We start from the raw sequence: 21062 nt of genomic DNA on the forward strand, positions 1-21062 counted from the left end.
TCACGGAAACCCAACAGAGAACAATCGGCCCCAGTTATTTGGGCCTGTATCTGCCACAAATAAGTCCAGCTTCGGGCCGCTTTTTTTCACCAAAACCCCGATGTGATAAGTGAAATGGTGAAAATAATTTCTAACATGTAAGAATCAGCTTCTTGATGCTATGTTAACATGCAATCCGCCCCTGTGACTCGTCGATATCTTCGCGCCAGCACGTGGTCGGTCACACCTCGGCGCTTCTTTCGTCAACAGCCACGTCGTCACGATTGGCGTTCCACGCACTGCACTGACCGCCCTGCACCTGAAGGCGATGTAGCGGGGTGCTGACAGCGCGCACTGACAGGTCGTCGAGGCTATCGATGGCCACGCCATTCCGCCTGCCAGACGCTGCCAATCCTGTGCATCGGCGACCAAACGCGCGCGACCTTGGCCCGCGCTGCATTCCGCGTGCCATTCGGGCCCTCGTCTATATCTCGCATATAAGGCCCATCGCGCCCTGCCCTCCAGCCCACTGCCCAATGTTCCAGAAGCTCCTCCCGAAGCTGCCCTCGCTCGCCGCGCCGTCGACCGCGCTCACGCTCGACCAGCTGGTGAACCAGAGCGCGGTGCCGCAGGGCGCGGGCGAGCTCGGCGCGGCGGTGCTCGGCGTCGCGGGGAAGCCGACCGCGCCGCAGGAGCTCTACGACGCGCTCGTGCACTACTTCAAGTTCGCGTCGACGGCGTATGCCATCATCCTCCCCGGCCCGTCGCTGATCCCCGTCCGGCCGAACGGGCAGAAGATGGTCGGCAAGATGTTCGACCTCCTCACGGACTCGCACGGGTACGTCGCACGGGACGACAAGCGCGCGGAGATCATCGTGGCCTTCCGCGGGAGCGTCAGCCCGCAGAACTTCATCACCGACGCACTCGGCGCGCTCGTGGACTGGGACAGCACGATTAGCAACATCCAGGCGCCGGAGGGCACGAAGATCCACTGGGGCTTCCAGAAGGCGTGGGCGACGCTCGCGGCGAAGACGCTCGCCCTCGTGACCGCGGAGCTCGCCGCGCACCCGACGTACACGCTCGTCACCGCGGGCCACTCCCTCGGCGGCGCGCTCGCGGCCCTGGCGGCGGTCACGCTCCAGAAGACGTTCCAGAACGTGCCGCTGCGGTGCTATACGTACGGCCAGCCGCGCACGGGGAACGCCGTGTGGGCCGCGTGGGTTGACGAGGTCGTCACGCCGGACCGGCTCTTCCGCGGTAAGCATTCGTCCCTCTCACTCCGCGAACCTGAATCTGATCTGTCTGCAGTCGTGCACTCCAACGACGGCGTCCCGACGATGGCGCTCGCCTCCCTCGGGTTCGTGCACCACTGTGCGTCTTTCCCTTCTCCATATGAAGCACAAGCTAAGGTTGTCTGCAGCAACGGAGTACTGGGCGCTCTCGCCGCACTCCCCACAGCAGACGTACATCTGCGTCGCGCCGGGCGTCGCGGAGGACCCCGCGGGGAGCCGCAAGCTCCCCACGACGGGGATCAACCCCGCACATCTCGTGGTATGTTTTCTCCCAAGTCGTATTAGGCGGAGGAGCTAACTGTGTGGTAGTATTTCGGGATTTTCTATATGACGCCGTACTTGATTTGAGCGGGAGGTTCGTTAGCTGTATTCTTATTATATGTAGCATTTCTTTCCAATGTCGATTCTCCTGTTCATGACCAGCTTATGGCAAGTCAACGGAAAATTGGCACCCAGTAATTAAGTTTATTTTGCCTTTGGAATCCCGGTCACAATTTGACTCTCACAAAAATGCATTCAAAAAAGCCCATTGAAAGTCTATCATTTTCTGCATCAGCAAACTTGGTCCAGTCGTCGGAACTTTTTATTGCCTCTCAGGCCGGTGTCGAGCGGGCGACGCGTACGCGCCTGGAATCGAACGCGCGGGGCCCCGCGGACGACTTTCGCGAGCTGAAACGGGTACCGGAGCGAACCGGCGCCGGCCGGTTCCAGACCGAGGCCGAACGCGCCCCAAACGCGCCGATGGGACGAATTCCGAGGCCAAACTGGCTCGGGTCGAGGCCCTAGGGGTCCAAACGTGCGTGAAGGGGTCCAGGGGCGCTAGAAAGCGTCGGAGTTGGGTGAAACATGTCAGAAATGGGCCGCGGAAAGACCGGAGGACGAGCACGTGACCGCGGAGATGGCATAGGCCGCGGCCGGGCTGAGGTATAAATTGAGCGCCGTTTGTACCGTTTAGACAGTGAATCGCACCCCACCTTTGGGATGGATTTGGCTCACCTTTGATGGCAACAACCCGATAACGATAACGCGATAACATAACGATAACGATAAGCGATCTGGAACCTTTGAACTTGGCAACAACGATATATTGGGACAACATATGAAGAGAGAGACTTTCCACCAACACTGAACCTGTGGTCTATGTGATTGGATGAAGACTCCACTATGCTCAGATGCGCTTACCTTCATGGAACGTCGCCCTCTTTGGATTGAGCGACCCATGTTGGAGCTGTTTATGCCATTCTTGGTGTGGCAGTTGTTGCTCTTGATGCTGGTGGTTTGCATGTGCATAATGGGAGGAAAGACAACAAAAACAAGAGAAAACATATCAAATCTCAAAAACATACCAGCTGTGACTGTGACTGTGACCACTACCATTTTGGGTTTTGGTGTTGGATTTGGGTTGTGTTCATTTTGGAGTGGGTTGATGTTGGGAGTATGTTTGGCTACCAGAGACATGCTCTGTGTGTCACACCTGCTCTCCTCTGGGTCAACACCCTCTTCTTCTCCACCCACCTCAATAACAACAACACCACCACCACCTTGTTCACCCAAGCTACCATCAACATCAACATTGATCTCATCATCACAACCACACCTACACTCAAGCTTCTTATCCAACTTGGTCATTACCCTCATGTTGCTCTTATGGGTTGCAGCATGGATATACTTTCCATGGAGCCCCGAACACACCAACCACGATTTGTTGGTTTTGTTTGTTTGTGGAGTTATTTCCGCATTCAGCATCTCTCGCATTTCGCGCGTTTCATATGGAGCCCACCGCGAGGGGCTCATCCATAAGGACAACAATGACAATGACAAGTTGGAATCTGTTCCCTATATTCTTTCTAACTCTTTAGATCCTCAAGACTCTGGCAGTCAGCCTCTGTATCTCTCTGAATTTCCCTTGAAATATTCAGCAAAATATCCAGAAAAAGTGGAAAAACCCGAGAAAATATCACAAAAATATTTCGACTTTTTCACCTCAAATCATTCATTATTATTCGATCGGTTACCGGATAACCTGCACAACAATTCTATCTCGGTATTTATGTCAGGCCACTCTCGGATACCCCGGCCAAGACGCCAACCAGGCCACGCAGGACATGGCTCTGCAGCCCCAGCCCTCAAGCCAAGCCCTCCGTTCCGCATTCCGAGACCCTGGGAAGCTCACCGGCCAACTTTCGGATCGGATTCAATCGATGATCTTGCCGAGTTCCTCGAGAACGTGGCAACGATTTTCGAACTCGGCAGCCTTGCTGGACAACAAGAGCGGAAGGTCTTGATGACCAGTTATCTGCCAACAAGGAAGCGTGAATTTTGGCGCGAACTTGAGACGTACGGACCAGTCTATTCATACAATGAGTTCGAGAAGGAGGTTCGAGAACTATACCCCGAATTAACGCGGAGGCGTAACGGACAACTTCGAGGACTTGACTGAGTTGTGTGCAGAATATGTGGATGTGTCGCTTATGGAAGAAGGGCGGCTACGGCGATTCGGACGGCAGTTGCTGGTTTTGGCAAAGAAACTACAAACGGCACCGTCAGTTTTGACGAATCGCGAAGCCTGCCAACGTTACCTGAAAACACTCGCCACTACATCCGCAGATCAAGTTCGGCGGGGATTACTGGACCGACAAGTCGGTCGATTTGTTCAAGAGGGGCTCGGGGTTCGTACCGCAGCACCAAACCGGCGTCGAGAAGACCCATATTTACTGGAGGAAATGATTCAGGTCGCCGAGCGACTGGCAGCAATGGGAAATATTGACTTACTGGATACTGCCAATACCAACGAACAGATCTCTTCAACAGAGTTTCACGATTCGGAGCAGATGACGGAAGATCGCAGGCGGCACCCAATGAATGTGGAAGCCAGCTCGGACGATACACGCGGTGGTCGGCCAGCATTCAGACCACATTCGGGGACAACTCGCAAGGACACCGTGACTCCAGTGATATCAATACCAACGCACCACGGACGAGCGCGATCGCGTTCCAAGAGCCGCGACATTCAAGAAGTAGGTCGAACATTGCCAATGTCGAATGTTGGAGTTGAGGACACCAAGGAGAAGCCATCGGTGTATCGAACACGACACCGAGAGCCGGTCGCTGCCAATCCAAGCCCAGCTGGCCAGCGGAGAAGTGAAGCCATGAAGGTTGGGCGGCATGCTGAGAAACAGAATCATCAGCTAGGATTCGGCGCTCGCGAGCACGAGAGAACGGGACGCACCATCAGTAAGCCAACAACGCCGAGACCTTCCATCGAAAGTGGACGCGTTAATCAAACGAGCCTCCCGAAGGAGCAACAGTTACGCACGGAAAGCGAAGATGGATTTGACTGGGAGAAAGGTGGCGGCCAGCTGCCGCAGCATCTTGCGAAGGTCCGCGTATGGTGGCAAGCACAAGACGAGCATCCGCTGGATGTATACCTACAGGAAAATGGCCAAGGAGACGAGACCAAAGTGTGCTGGGCGAGCGAAAGCAGAAATGGGCCGAATTTGACCAGAGATGAGGCGGGAGAAGAACGATTGAGCCCACAGAAGAACGGGCTGGTGAACGAGACGACAAGCGCCGGATGGATGGGAGAATCGCCCGCATGGAGCGAGGCCTTGCAAGACCGGACCGGCCGTGAGATGGATGAATTGAAGGAGTACCCCGAATGCGTTCGCGATGAGCTGAAGTCGCTCTGTATAGCGGTTAAGCGGCTTCAGAATGAGGGATTCGTCGCAGCAAGAGACTTAGACAAGAAGACGAACTCAGCCCTCGGATTCCTTGAAGATTCACATGCACGGATGCGAGATATCCTGGAAGATGTGCAGGAACAATTGAATCGGCTAGAAGGAGTGGAAGAACGGCGAAATCGTGTGGTTGGCATTGCTGAAGCCGAACCGAAGCGGCAGGCGTCGCTCGTGAACGATGTCAAAGGCTATATGGATGGAATGCACAGCGAAGAGCCGTTTAAGATGTGCAAAACAAACAACAACGACCTGCGAGACGATCTCGGAAGCGTCCGAGACGAGTTGAAGTCGCTCTGGAACATTGTTAGACGATTAGAGCATGGTGGAATGGACACACGGACGGCTATCGATGCAGAGACAACAGCACTATTGGGATATCTTGAAGACTCCCACTTGAGGCTTTGGGACGCAGTCGATGAGTTGCGTGAGCAACTGCGCATGTTTGAGACGTCGGAAGGAAGAAGAGAGCCTACCAGCGCTTGTCCTTGACAGCCAAACCGAGCGAACGGTGCAACGAATGAGTAATCTCGAACACTGTGTTGAGGTGCTGGCCAAGACGTTGAAGAAACAAGGACTCGGAGAGGACATCAGTGAGGCGTGTGGAGAGCCTCATAGTGCGCTTGACTTGCGGCGAGCTCAGGAGACAAGGCGCGGCGATTTGGAGCAGTCAATGGCACATATATCAAAGTGCCAGGGGTCGAAAGAGGCAAATTCACCGCCAGATGTCGAGGATGCATTGCTGATGAATTGGTTACGAGAGGAATGGTTTGGGGGACGAAAGGCACCCACAGAAAGTCATCAAGGATTTGCACCGCTGTTGACGATGAAGCAGCGGCGGGCTATCGAACGCGTGGAACATGCCAAGTCGAAATCTGCAAACAATAGTTCCAAAACACGGCGAGGCAAACGAAAACAACTGACTCACCGAAAGCAATCACAGGAAGTTGGTGGATTGGTAGATTTGGGTGCAGATGAAGCTTGTTAGGAAGGTGTATGAAGAAGCAGACAATGGGTAGATGGAAAATTGCCAAGAATGAGCAATGGAAGCCAGGGAAACGGCGCCGACAAGTTACATTTGACACTTGGGAGGATGCCACGTCACAAGCAAGAGTGAGCAGTCGCCAAGCCAAGAAGCAAAGCTTGAGAGAGCTACCAAGAGAGCTTGCAATTGGTTGTGTTGGAAGGTCCGGGAAGGCGAGCGCTAACTCAGGAAGGATGGGCGATTTGAGCAGAGGAAGATGATCAATGTGGTGGGAAGGAAGACGCGGAAATCAGCTGACTCACGGGTGATCCGGAACGTGGCGATGATGGGTGAGTGAGGACACTCAGATTTCAAAAAGGGGGAGATGTCGAGCGGGCGACGCGTACGCGCCTGGAATCGAACGCGCGGGGCCCCGCGGACGACTTTCGCGAGCTGAAACGGGTACCGGAGCGAACCGGCGCCGGCCGGTTCCAGACCGAGGCCGAACGCGCCCCAAACGCGCCGATGGGACGAATTCCGAGGCCAAACTGGCTCGGGTCGAGGCCCTAGGGGTCCAAACGTGCGTGAAGGGGTCCAGGGGCGCTAGAAAGCGTCGGAGTTGGGTGAAACATGTCAGAAATGGGCCGCGGAAAGACCGGAGGACGAGCACGTGACCGCGGAGATGGCATAGGCCGCGGCCGGGCTGAGGTATAAATTGAGCGCCGTTTGTACCGTTTAGACAGTGAATCGCACCCCACCTTTGGGATGGATTTGGCTCACCTTTGATGGCAACAACCCGATAACGATAACGCGATAACATAACGATAACGATAAGCGATCTGGAACCTTTGAACTTGGCAACAACGATATATTGGGACAACATATGAAGAGAGAGACTTTCCACCAACACTGAACCTGTGGTCTATGTGATTGGATGAAGACTCCACTATGCTCAGATGCGCTTACCTTCATGGAACGTCGCCCTCTTTGGATTGAGCGACCCATGTTGGAGCTGTTTATGCCATTCTTGGTGTGGCAGTTGTTGCTCTTGATGCTGGTGGTTTGCATGTGCATAATGGGAGGAAAGACAACAAAAACAAGAGAAAACATATCAAATCTCAAAAACATACCAGCTGTGACTGTGACTGTGACCACTACCATTTTGGGTTTTGGTGTTGGATTTGGGTTGTGTTCATTTTGGAGTGGGTTGATGTTGGGAGTATGTTTGGCTACCAGAGACATGCTCTGTGTGTCACACCTGCTCTCCTCTGGGTCAACACCCTCTTCTTCTCCACCCACCTCAATAACAACAACACCACCACCACCTTGTTCACCCAAGCTACCATCAACATCAACATTGATCTCATCATCACAACCACACCTACACTCAAGCTTCTTATCCAACTTGGTCATTACCCTCATGTTGCTCTTATGGGTTGCAGCATGGATATACTTTCCATGGAGCCCCGAACACACCAACCACGATTTGTTGGTTTTGTTTGTTTGTGGAGTTATTTCCGCATTCAGCATCTCTCGCATTTCGCGCGTTTCACCGGAAATGAGTTAACAAGCTAAACTTTGTCCACTTGGAAAAACCTGTTCCAATAGTTTACAAATTTTAAGGCTCCAACCAAATACAATACAATACTCAATATAACCCAATAAATACAATCCATATATATATACCATGTGGATTTTTTTTTTTTGTAGTATAGAGTATATACTATATACTATTGAGTTTTCTCAGAGGCCTATATGGGCAGTATCTGTGGGTCATACAAGGTGTTATAAAGTCAAAATTCCCTTAGATAGGATATTTTCCAAGTCTTTGTTACAATACTTTCTGGGACCATCTCTGATATTTGAGCAAGACATTCATCTTATTACCCAGTTTCCTCTTGATCTAATATCTGTGTAGTTTCACTGCTTTACTATTATATTTGATGATTCAAAGCCTTGGATAATCTCAATATCATTTTTTTTGCAGCTCTCAGACGCTCAGGACCTATCACTAAGATTATTATTGTACTCAGCATATGGCAGAACTATACTAGATAGTTAATAAGGATCAGGATGATAATATACATAAAATAACATTCTAAAACAATATACTATCTACTATATACTTTGGGTTATAAGTCAATACTATCCATATCCCAATACAAGACATGCCTTGGAGTGTATATGGATAGTAATTAGTTGGAGCCTTATTTAAAAATCACACTGAATCTTGCCCCACCCTCAAAACTAGTATGAAGTCTCCATGTCATTAGATACCTTTGCACCAGGAAAATAACAATTTCTCAACTTCAGATCTAGACTGCCAATGAATTCTTCGCCTCCAGAAACTTTATACTTTTAGTTCGATGTGTGTCTTAACAACACTTCGCCTCGTCCCAGTAATGTTTCTCGCCTTGACATATTTTAATGAATGGTTGCAAGGCAGCGCAGATTTGCATTGATTTTGGGTATTACAATAATTAAAAGTCCAATGAACACACAAACAGCCACTACTTCCCAATCGGCTTATACACGCCCTTGCCCACGCGGCCCGCACACGCACAGCAGCGGCCCACCAAGAACATAATCGGGGTCACAAAGAGGAGGATCATGGCCACAAGCGTGAGCCACACGGCACTGCCCATGACGGCGCTCCTCGCGCCGCTGACGTCCTCGACGCGCTTCTTGACGAGCGCAAAGAACGCGAGGTCGAACGCGAAGACGACGAGGCCGGTCGCGCCCGCGAAGCCGGCGAAGCAGTTCGCGCAGCACTCCGCGAGGAGCGGGACGCCGAGCAGCGCGAGCACGCCGCACGCGAGCGCGCCGAGCGCGACGGCGAGCGCGACGAGGTGCAGCACGAGCGCCTTGGTGAGCGCGGTGGTCGCGACGGTGACGGAGGAGGAGAGCACGGAGGGGAGCGTGCCGTTGATGTACTTGGACGCCTCTGCCCAGCGCGTTAGGGGCAGCACGGGAAGAAAGAGGGAGGACACGCACCAGATAGCGAATACCCGATCTTCGCGGGCGAGCACTGCAGCCCCATGCCGTTCTGGAGGTCGGTGCAGTAGCCGAGCACGCCGAGGTCCACGTACGGCGTCGTCTGGCTCGTCGTCGCCGTCGACACCGCCGCGCCGGTGAGGTCGATGCGCAGGAAGTAGATCGCCTTGAACTCGGGCACGCAGAACGCCACCAGCGCCAGCAGCACACACGCGCCCGCGAGCGCGGCGACGCCGAGGATCTTCGAGCAGCCCATAGCGAGAAGGAAAGAGTAAAAGGGGCAGACGATGAAGGGGAGAAGGAAAAAAGACAGCCGTCGACGACGCCGGCAACTTTTATGCGGGTCGTTATGTAACCGTGCACAGCCATCACACAGCCGCGTCCGCAGCGCGGGGTACATCCATACAGTGCATCTCGCCTCCGTGCGCCGTGCGCGGCATCGGGGTGGCTGTATTGCGGTGCCCCCTGCATTTCTATAGCTCCTGAGGGCATCGGACGGCCAGCGCAAAGCCCAAACACCCCCGTCCGACGCTGATCGGCCGTGAAGTCTTGGCGCTGGTATCTCCTTGCCGCGGGGATCAGAGACCTGTCGTCGTGCCGAGCAAGTGGTCCCGGCCAAGCATGCATCGCGACACACGCATTCGGAGTCTCGTCCCGAAGTGCAGCCCATGCAGAGCGCCCTTGCGGCACAGGCAGGGAAGTATTGATCCAGGAATGGCGAGGTCGTGACGGTGGTCTTACTTCAAGCCAGGTGCATGAATCATAGTCTGAGTCAGAGCGGGTCCCCTGACTTACCGCGCCGTATATAAGCGGGTCAAAGTCCAGCGCCAGAGCCGCGTCTCCTCAATCTTTCACAACAGTGAGTATGCATCCACCATGACCGCACCCACCGACGGCGACCTCGCCCAGACAAGCCAGACAACCCAATATCACGAGACGCTGAAAACGCTCCTCGGGGAAGCCTACCGACCAAGCCGGGCTCTGGCCACACGCCGCGCGCAACTCGGTGCCGCGCGCGGACTACGGGGCGCTCCTCGCCGCCCACATCGCCGCGCTCGAGCGCTTCCTCCGGCGCTTCGCCGCCGCCGGGCGCGCGCGCCGCGTGATTCAACGCAGCCGTGCCGCAGCGCCGGATCATCCTGCAGCCGAACCCCGCGGGCGCCCAGAGCGCATCGCCATCGCCGCCGGCGCCGTGCGCATCCGGGTGCACCCGAGCTGGTTCGGCAGCCCCCCTCTGCGCGCCGCTCGGCCCGCAGTACGACCGCAGCTATTAACTTTTTAGCAACGCGGTTCCCAAAATGGGTAATCGATCACATGCACCCGCCACCTCCGCGGCTCCGCCGTGTAAGGGCGGTCGGTGTGACCACTGTCACCTGCTCCTTGCCCTGTCTCCCATCATCCATGCCCCACCAACTTGCTGCTGCACCGCTCCCCCGCCCCAAGCAAGTGGCATAGCCCTCACTCAACTTCTCCAACACACTCGGCGCTCGACCTGAAGTCTCCAGTGACTCCTGGGGCTTTGAGATTTAGGGCCGGGGGTGGCACAGTCCGTTTGGTCCAAAACACCTCACAGGACTGGTGGACTAGTGGCGTCGCTGGGCACGCCTCGCTGCACTGGAGGGTCTGTTCTTTTCGCGGGCCTGGGCCACGCAGGCCGGCGGGCGGAGGGCGGACTTTGGAACTTGAGTGCTAGTTGTGACGTTGCTAAATTGTTCGCAACTTGCGACCGCGCGCAGGCCGCGCTCGGCGCGGAGTGTATACGAAATCAGTGGGACTGGGACTGGCCCAATCCCACTGTTCGTGGGCGTTCTGGCTTGCCCACCCATCATGCCACGGCATGTCACGGCACCGTCAAGGTACAATGCGTTGAGTGACTTACTTCCCTCTCAAGATCTCAAGTCAAAGCGTGCTGTGACAAATGGTGGTCGTCAAATGTGAACTATAGTACATATAAAAAACTTGTAACTACAAATATACATTTTTGTTAGACTGCTGAGTGAGATTCCTTTCGGTTTTGTCTTTTTTCTGGAGATGGGGGCAACAGCAAACGCTGCCGTTTATGCTGGCTATTCTCTGAGTCATCATCGTCCTCCGAGTCTACCTCATCTGCTCGACGGACAAGTGATGCTTTGGGGATGGCTTGGAGCACGCTGCTCGTGGCAGCTCGATCGGATCGTAACTGCAGCTGTGCCTCTAGACTTTGCATCGTCACCCGGAACTTTTCGATCTCCATAGTTTCGGCACTGGTAAATGGTGCTGGATTGGCCGAGTTCTTGAAAGCATCGACACAACATGCCAGGACATGCTGCGCCTTTGCAAGCTCAAAAAACAGTCGTGAATGTGCTTGAGCTTCAAATGCATCTATGGATGATGGCACTCCGGTTGGTTGTGTTGCCGATTCTGAGTCAGAGGAAGAAAGACTCAGTGAGGGCAGCAGCAATGGCCCCATTAGCTGTGTGTCAGTGTCGGCCTCAGACTCTGCCGGCCGCGGCGTCTCCGAGTCCGAGTCCAGAATCTCGGAGTCAGCAGTAGGGGAGTCACGGTCCGAGTCTGATTCGCCACTCCTTGCCAACATAGCAGTCAACGCATCATTGATATCTTGTGCTAGATGTGCTGTTGGAGAAAAGCCTATTGCCAGCTGCGTGATGCGTCCACGCGAATGTATGCCCAGTCGGATTTGGAGTTCAATGGCTTGTTGGTGTGTCTCAGGAATAGGAATTGTATCAACGTGAAATTCGATGCGCCGCTGCCGTTGAAGTTGTTCCAATAGTGCCAAGCTGCCCCGTATATGCTTGCACGCCCAGCCGTGGTGAATGAAGTCAGAGCATTCCGCAGTTTGCTGCCCCGTTGCGAAGGATCTGGACAGTATACGTGACAGATACAGACTCTCCATCGAGAGATTTGGAAGAATGGCACACAAATTCGAAGGCGGAGACCTCTTCAAGCCCATCGGCAGTAGGAATCTCGATGACGACGGGAATCTCAATTTGACGTGAAAGCACCATTGCACCCCCACGGGTTTGACGTTGGTCGTCGTCGGGCCGGTATGCAATAAAGGGAACAATTGTCAGGGGAACCTCCCTTTCGGCCCCTCGGAGACGCCTCCGATTCCGGTCCGACTCCGGTTCCGTCTCCGGTCCGGCCCTCCATCTTGCCCGCACAATCACCGATCCGTCAACGCCCTCCCGACGGTCGCCCTGGGACCTCGCCTGCGACGCCGCCCAAGCCTTCTGTGCCCGACAGCGGCAGCTACGGACAAGCAGTATATAGTCAGCTACCTAGCAGGCGGACCCTTAGAGTTTCTTCTCTTTGGATCCTCCCCTGCTAGGTCAGCTTCATTTGTATTCGCTTACCAATGTTCACGCTTTGGATCCTCCCCTGCTAGGACCTTGATCTCAGGCCTCCGGGGTTGCCCTTACAACAATGTCATTAGAACGTGAAGCCGCCGCGTGCAATAAACTCTTTCCCGCCTGGTGCAGACGCGTACTTGGCTTGGGAAATAGCCAGCTCTTCTGCAGCGGCTTGGCGATTCTGAAAGACAGCGGGGAGAATCTGTGTGATAAGCACATTGATGAATAGATCAGGGCGGAGTCGACGGCCACCACGCTTCCAATTTGCCAGATGCGAGTTTTTCAATGCACCGTTAAAACCCTCGACATGATTAGTCGTTGACAAGACTTGTGTCATAGGACACTTTAGGCGGCGGGCTGCTTCAATGCGGCCTGCATCCGCCCAGCTATCGAAGAGTCCAGCACGAAGCCAGAACCCATCACCAAGATAATCAAGGTGCTTGAAGACATTTGATGCCACAGCAGGAAGTGCGCCTCCGTTCGCGGCCTTAAGGGAAGCCTCCAACGTCCTATGTTCATGAGCAATAAGGGCTCGTGCTGCCGCTTCGTTGGGCTGTTGAACAAGAAGCTGCTCGAAATGGACAAACCGTCCCTTGAGGTCGTCGATGAGCTGACTTGTGCCTTTTAGCATTTGGTTGCGGTGGTTACGCCAACACTGCTTCAGATGGAAGCGGCATATGAGCAGCCAGATGCCAACAAAGATGCGCAAAAGAGCACCACGCTCCTTCAAATCAGTGTCCGTTATGGCGGTTATGGGAGTAAATGGTGTTCCGCCGGGACGGGAACGACAGGTAGACCTGTTCAGCTTGTCACGCCAGTGCATAAGCAGCTTGGCAATGATTTCGGTGTCATACCCAGCTGACGACTGCTGGTTCCCGGTGGGTGCCGAAAAGAGTAAGCATGCAACCGGAATGCCCTTGCGATCTTCGTCAACGACTATGACAATGAAAAGTAGCATGCGTGAATTAGTGACACCGAATGTGCCATCCAACAGTAGCTGTCCACAGTGTCCATACTTCCATGCCGCCTCATCCATCTCTGGTGACGACACACAGATCTCCAACCGTTCCTCCCGTTCGGTGCGAGCTGAGTAGTGGAATACCGCATTTGCAATGGTGGGATTGTAGTCGCGAGAGGCCGGATCTAGCCAGCCATCGATATTGTACTCGGCCTTTTGAATAACCTTGACACCACCAATGCGACGAAACTGTCGAAGAATGCTTCGGGTGTCCTTCTTTTGGTTGAGAAGCCATCGGTGCGGGTCCTTTGTGCGGTCGAGAGGAAATCCAGGGTATGCATGGTTCCGGACCAATTCGACATTCTTGCGAAAAATGGCTCGCATTGGCGCGCCAGCAGACAGCTGTATTAGCGCCTGCTTCAATACGACTGGTGAAATAGGCTGTCGGGGTCGATTTTCCATCATGGCATTATTGCAGCCCGCCGTTGTGATGTGTCAGTCCGCGGATGCGCAAGATTGCACGTGTTGGTGGATGGATGGTGATCTCCAGATGGACAGGGCAATCAGTAAGTGCGTAAGAGGCATTGCGTGTCTTGGATCCACGCTTCGTGTGGTCATAGCCGCAGGTGCTATAATCACAATGTCAGTGAGAGCATACTTGATTATGAAAATAGCATACCAGCCAATTAGGATGCGCTTGGTACTCCAAAGGGCCGGAGGCTTCGAATGATCCTTGTGGTTTGACCAATATGAGGTCCAATGCCCGTCTAGAGCCTGCTCGTCAGGCTCCTGGGTGAAATTGAGTGATACAAGCTGTGCAAGAGCATCGACTTGGGCCAGAGGATTGACAGTGTGGTCGTAGATGATGTCAAGCGGCAAGCTAGTAGCGTAGAATTTGCGGATGGTGGCAACAGCAGCATCTGACACTTTGAGTTTGTCAATATAGATCTTGGTTCTTCGATCGGAGCTGTCAAGTTGTGGAATGCCGTTTTGGGGGAGAGTTCTATCCTTCGGTTTGCCAGGCATGCTGGCACAACAGTGGCAATGACTAACAAGGACTCGGAGAGATGAAGGGAGGAGTGGAGGAACAGTGTGCATTGAGATAGCTACAAACAGACAAACCAAAGCAACAATGCGTGCACCGCCCGGTCTCTTCCTTGTCGGCGACATGAGAGAAAAATCGGAGAGATGACGTCGTGTGACAGGCTGCCGGGCTGCCGGACATCCGATCAGCCGATGATGGGTGGGCGGGCCACTAAACCCTGTTCGTGCCCAGTCCCACTGATTCACGTCCCATCAGTGGGATTCGTGCCGTCAAACGTGACGCATTCACGAGTCCCACTGATCAGCGGACCTGTCGCGGACAAGCGGGTTGCGGCGCCCGGCCGGGCGGCGGCCGGGGTTTTCCACCCCGGACCCCGACCAGGGCGGACCCCACGCTGCCGCGGGCTGCCGCTCGCCGCGGAGGCCTGCTGCGCAGCGCTTTGCTTGATCTCCGTCGTCACGCGATGTCAAGCGCAAGGGCATCAATCCCACTGATCAGGCTCGCTTAGTGCCTGATCAGTGGGACTGGGACTGATCAGTGGGAGTGATGCGGACTGGACGAGTCCCACTCCCACTGATTTCGTTATCCCTCCCTCGGCGCGCCCCTCGGCATGCCCGGCCTCCGGCTCGAGCCGCGCTGGGACGCGCTGTACGGCGAGCTGCGTGCCAAAAACCACGGCGCGGAGGGCTCGTTCGGCCGCGCGGCGATGCGCTACTTCGAGCAGCTGAGCGCGGAGCTGCATGCGGAGATAGAGCTCCGCGACCCGCCGTCGTCGCGCGCGTCCGGGCGCGCGTGTCGGCGCAGACCGTGCGCCCCCCGCGTCGACTGCTCTGACCGGGGGTACCCACGGTGCTGGTCCTCCAGGTAGCGGCGTGGGACTTCGGGTCGGAGCGACGCACGCCGCGCAACTTCCGCCCGCGCCAATATGGGCGAAGAGCTGTTGGCCCTGGTTGCGTTGTAAAACAACTGTTCAGCGCTGACATGTACAGTTATAAGAGGTAAACTTGAGGTTTCAATACTTAGAGCTTCAGAAATTAGAATCTGATTCCCAGCTTGTAAAGTCGCATGTTAAAGGCACCCTGCTTCTTTGCTGGCTTACGCAAGAGCTGACCCATAGATAGTTGTAGTTTGGACAAAGTTTGGACCTTCTTATGCCGTAGACAAAGTACGGCGGCAAACTGAAGCCAATATCAGCTAATAATTGTGTGAATACGATTTGTGGCAAATAAATGCATTCAATAAGCCACAAGATATAAGGCCATATATTATATATATAATCAGGGCCATCACCAAATGGCAAAGTGTACTTAGTATATGACAAATAAGTGACAAATTGCCATGATCATGACAAATGACCTTATGTATGACAAATTGGGGTAATAATAATGCAACACTATTTTTTTTGACAAATATTGGGCTTGAATAACTTGAAGGTGCACTTATTGTCTACAAAACATATTGAGGAAGGGGGTAGTAACAATGGATGCTATATTTGATACCCCAATATAGAACTTGAATTCTTGTAAATCAGATACAATTTTTTGAAACTTTTATTGCATATCAATCACAGCAGTGAAAAAGAACATGGTTTGGACCTCTATTTCTTATGTATAAAGTGAATTCTACTTAAGGGACAATTCCTTTTGCTAAAACCCCAATACAATAATATTGATACCTAACATAAAATAATGTCTGTGATAAGAAGTAATTTCAGTCACACATTTATATTTCATTCTCAGTTTTACCTGTGGCTGTATCCCTTTACCAAATGGCCCAGTTGTATTCAGGGCAGGCAGATTGCACTAGTGACAGATACAACCAAGCTCTTAGGTAAAACCTGGTTTCAAGATTATATTGGGTGACTTCCCACAAGGAAAAAGAAATTTCCCATGTGGTGCCAACCTGTCATTTCTTGAGATAGAGATATGTGCTTCAAGAGGAGGGCTTCCTGTAAGAAAAATAATTTTCCGGTACAATTTAATGGATCATCAAGATCATCGATCATCTCCAAACAATATCAACATCCTCTCAGACTCTGTCCTATTATCATGGCCAAAGTATGATGTAAGTCATCGGAAGTATAGGGTTGTGGTATGTGTTATTGGACCATATTGATATGACACTGTGTGTGTGACTTGATTGTAATAGTCCCAAAATGGTCAATTTTTATGATGGGAGCAAGAAAAATGTTTATTTGGGGTCCTGACCCCCATGGATAAATCTACCACCTTTCAACATTTATTCTTGACCCTCCTGGGATCTTACTCTGATGGGGTCCTGATGGGACCATTGGTAACTAGTGATGACCAAGTCCGGTTCCTGGTTCTTGGCCCATTTTGGCCAGACACTGGACCGCCAGTTCAGTTCAAAAGCCGGATTTGGCGAACCTGAATGCTGAACTCTGGTTCGAACCGGTCCCGAACCATCCTTTTTTGCCCCCAAAAGGGCAAACCTGGCCGAACCCGAGCTTAGGTTCGCTTTGAACAGTGTTTTGGCTGAACGTGAACACTGAACCTCAGTTTGATCTGGTTAAGTTTGGGTTCAAACTGAAAAGCCGGACCAAACCTGGCCATCACTATTGGTAATTCGGCAAAGGGGTTTATATAACCTTTCTTTTCCCTTATGAAAGTCACCCATTATTCTATATGATATTATACTATGATATTCTTGGGAAATGTCAGGAGAACCCATCTTAATCATTGTCCACAGCCTCCTTCACCTACACAATCACTGATCTGTCAAGACCCTCCCAATGATCACCTTGGAACAAGGCCTGCAACACCACTCAGGCCTTCTGTGCTCTACGTTGGAAGTTATGGATGACAAGTATATATAGTTGGCACCCTAGTGGTGGACCCTTGGAGTTTCCTCTCTTTGAATCCTCCCCTGCTGGATTGGTCCCACTTTGTATTTCTATAGCTCTTATTCATGCTTTGGATTCTCCCCTGCTAAGTAGGACTCTCGTCAGAGCCTCTGGGGTTGCCCTTACAGGAAATTTGTCATGCTGATCACTCTCTCTATATATAATACTATATATAGGGAGTAGGACCAGCTACAGGGTTTTATTTTACATTGGCATGTAATCAAAACATCTTGACCCATACATAATATAATCAAGCAAGTTGTAGATATTATCTTGGTTTACAATATTTCATTTTGATAAAATTATATCTTAGGGTTGGAGTGTAGCCCCACCTATATTTAATGTCAATTACAAGGCTAATTAATCTACAAAGACCATTATGATAGTAAAAAAGTTGTTTGATATCAAACCTTCACCGCGAGGTGGTGTTACTATTCACATCACACCATGCCTCAACCAAAGACACCTCAACCAAAGTACAGCACATGCAGCTCCCTCTCTCCATCCACATCCGAGTACTGTCAAGGGTCAGCTTATCCGCAAACGAACACATTGACCACGTACCTTCTCCCCCAAAATACACGCATTGCTCATATGCACGCCCTCCCAGTCGACCGCCTCCCGCGATGTGATGTCCACATAGCCGAGCGCTGCCCCGAGAGGCTCCGCGAAAACGCCGTCTTCCTGGGCCACGCCAGCGCCGGGCGGCTGCACACGAATCGTCGCGTGGGGGGCCTCGACAACGTCCGACCGCGTGGCCGCGAGCTGCTTGCTGACGCGTGCCACGCCCGTCTCGTTGAAATCCAGGATCCGCACGTGCTTCGGGCCCGCCGGATCCGCCCCCGCGCCGAGCGCCGCAAACCGCGTGCCGACGCACCCCGTGACCGCATAGCCCGAGAGCCCCAGCCCGCGGGGCCCCGCGTCCAGCCACGTTGATGCGCGAGGACCCCAGTCCGCAAACGGCACCTCCACAAGCGGCGCGCCGTTCTCCAGGTGCCGATAGGCCTCCTGGAAGCACTCCTGAAGCCGCATGCGGTCGATGACGACGACGGTCTGCCCCGGCTCGGCGTCATATGCATCAGCGCTCTCCGTCGCCGCCGTAAAGGTGTCGAACATGAGGAAGATGGGTGACTCTCCCGGCTCGGGCCGGAACGGGGTGCGGGTCTGGGCGGGTGCGGGGCGGAGGTCAACGAGGTGGGTGCGTGGGTTGGGCTGGCCACGGCACTCGAGGGTGTGCCAGAGGATAAGGTGGCCGGCACGCATGGCCGGGAGGCCGAAGGAGAGCATCCAGCCGGCAGTATTGCCGTCCGGACCGGCGTTGAGGGCGAGCACGTCGAGACAGTGCGTGTGCGAGTTCGGAACGAGGAGGAGCGCGTCGTGGACGAACACAAATCCCGTCAGCGGGCACGGGATCGCATCCGCGAATGCGTGCCCGGATGGCCAGTGAATCAGGTGCAGCAGATCCTGGTCGTTCTCGCCTTCCATGAAGTAGCACGCGATGGCCAGCGTGGACCCCGCCACTTCCACCCTGATGTCTGGTAAGCCGTACCTTGTGGGCACTTCAGCCAAGTCAATCGGCTTCGCCGGTCCCTCCCACACTGCCCCAGTCGACAGTTGCCGCAAGTGTACGGCCATCGTGCACATTCTGTCATTGCCCTCCGAGCTAGTAGTATCTAGTTAGACAACTTGAAGCATAAATAAATGGACCTCGACGCACAAGGTAACCACCACCAAGAGATCCCACTCTGATACCACGCATATGTCCAACACTGGCTCCGTGATTCCCGCCGGCTGCAGCCACACCGGCTCTGTGTCGTTGACGCTGAGAAATGTATACTCCACGGTATCACCTAGCATCGTGCCCTGGTGGTCCCTTTCATACACCAGCGCATAACAGTCCTCGCCCACATCGTACCGCAACCACTCGCGCCGCGTCTTCGCCACCAGACGGTGGCGCGGTGCAAACATCCGCCACCGCTCCTCCCGCTCCCTCAGTGCCTTCCGCCGCCGGAAGAGCGGCCCCGCCTCGCCATACACGGTCTCCGTCACGGCATACGCGTTCTGCTCGATGCGGAACTGGATCGCCGGTGCCTCGAGGATTAGCCTGGTGAGCGCCAAGTTGGGCAGCCGCAAACATGCGACGATGTCCACGAGAGGCAGGTACGAGAAGCAAAGGAGAAGGAGCTCGCGGGGGAAGGTCGAGTAGTTGCAGTGGCATGGGTGAAAGGTGTCAAGAAAGAGAAATTACGTGTTACGTCACGACCTCGAAGGCCCTTTGATGGAAGCTATATAAAATAGAATAAAAGGTACTCTCATTCGAAATACGTGTGAGCATCAAATTTAAGTATTTATCATTTCTCCCCAAGCCGAATCTTAGTGCCTTGACGCCCGCTGCCGGCACTGGCACGCCGGCCAGGCAGATACCATATTGTCGTAGGTGTTGGGGACTCGGAATGGGATGCAGAACTGGCCTGCATTGCTGGCAGTATGTCCAGTGAAATGCCAGTATGGCTGAGCCGGGGCAGCGGCTGCGCCGGCCGTCGAGACAGCCCACGGTGGATTCGGATCACAAAGTCCCCCGGCACCGCCGGCGGCCCGATACCAGGCTCCGGGTCCGTCAACGCGTGGCTGGTAGACCGGGTAGAGATCGCCATAGCTTCCTTCCCACCATGGGCTGTCGTTGGTAGAGCGCGTGTACCCCCACGCTTGGTATGGTTGCATCGATATCGGCGCTGGATATCGATGGATATCGACGGGTGACAAGACCGCCACCGTGGACTCAACAGCATTGGGGTAATCCCCCTGACAAGGATGATCAAAGTCGACCATGTAGCTCCAGTCTTCAAGGCGGCCCGATCCACTAGTCCTCAGGCCGGGCAATAGGTGCCGGTCGGCGACCGCCGGGCTTGCCGATGCACCCTGCTGTAAGCGTTTTCGTCCCACCCGCCGGCGGGCCGACGCCAAGCCGCGGTTTGCGCTCGGTGTATTGCTCCTCGGACATCTGCTGCGGCCGGTGCCAAACGGTGGTGATGGCCGCAGGCCCCGATGACTTGCCGCTGCCACCGGCTCATAGACACATGTACGGCCAGTCTTGTGGCAGCGCAGACATGCCCTTGCCTGCGAGTCTGTCATACACTGGGAGCATATGGATGGTCAGTTCGCTTTCGATAGTTCCAAGGGAGGCTTACCTTGGTTTTGCTGCTGCGGCAGTGTGTGCATGCACGCAAGACACGGTCTGGGACCCGCAAAGTTTTGGCCTGATGAATGAAGTTGTTACTGGACAACTCGTAGCCAATCTGCACTATGAGATCTTTGGGGATATCGATCGGAGTGCTCCTCGAGTGCATGGGTAAGGCAAGTGGTAGACTACACTGGTAGTGCTGGAGACTCGGAGAGATAGGGAAGGACATGACCTGTGCATGCCCTTATATATGCACTACTAGTAGGCCGTGGTCAGAATTAAAAGTGGCTTCTCCCTCTCCTATGCATCTTTTGACCGGGAGCTTGTGCATCCCCCCCGGCCCCTGCACTTAATAAGGAAATTGCCCATTCTCGGAATGGTGATTGGGAGCTTGTACTGCCGCAGACTGACACAGACAAGCGGCGCCACTCAACATCAAAGATTTACCATTTGAGGTAAATGCCCATTCTAGGAATCTAATATGATAACAAGTTCCATCACTACGTGGAATGGTGATTGGGAGCTTGTACTGAAATGTCATGTGAATGTATGCACATGTTTGGCACTAGCCTTGGCAATTCATTTGCTCCACACTTCCATTCTGGGGGTCACTGCTGTTGAAACCCTGAATTGGTAACAAAAGCTGTAAAGTATGACCAATCCTAATTCAGATACAAAGCTGTATCTGATATGTTGCACCCA

The 21062-nt window shown here is 53.7% G+C and overlaps 3 protein-coding genes across 3 annotated transcripts; 1 reads left to right on the top strand and 2 right to left on the bottom strand.

Moving 5' to 3' along the window:
* Window positions 1-356: 356 nt before the first annotated feature.
* Window positions 357-2057, top strand: MIND_00198100 (Alpha/beta-hydrolase; the record flags this gene model as incomplete). Its single annotated transcript, XM_037358886.1, has 4 exons — window positions 357-1236; window positions 1288-1350; window positions 1400-1530; window positions 1869-2057. 4 exons carry the CDS (start codon window positions 357-359, stop codon window positions 2055-2057), a joined length of 1263 nt encoding a protein of 420 aa, XP_037223981.1.
* A 6422-nt stretch (window positions 2058-8479) lies between these two features.
* On the bottom strand, window positions 8480-9219 carry MIND_00198200 (uncharacterized protein; the record flags this gene model as incomplete). The annotated part of the gene is made up of 2 exons (XM_037358887.1): window positions 8480-8913; window positions 8964-9219. 2 exons carry the CDS (start codon window positions 9217-9219, stop codon window positions 8480-8482), a joined length of 690 nt encoding a protein of 229 aa, XP_037223982.1.
* An 8427-nt stretch (window positions 9220-17646) lies between these two features.
* On the bottom strand, window positions 17647-19397 carry MIND_00198300 (uncharacterized protein; the record flags this gene model as incomplete). Its single annotated transcript, XM_037358888.1, has 4 exons — window positions 17647-17697; window positions 17744-18842; window positions 18897-19042; window positions 19095-19397. 4 exons carry the CDS (start codon window positions 19395-19397, stop codon window positions 17647-17649), a joined length of 1599 nt encoding a protein of 532 aa, XP_037223983.1.
* Between the last annotated feature and the right edge of the window lie 1665 nt (window positions 19398-21062).

Source organism: Mycena indigotica (genome assembly GCF_014461135.1).
Source record: "Mycena indigotica strain 171206Taipei chromosome Unknown Mind.scaff0002, whole genome shotgun sequence".
Classification (NCBI taxonomy): Eukaryota; Fungi; Basidiomycota; class Agaricomycetes; order Agaricales; family Mycenaceae; genus Mycena; species Mycena indigotica.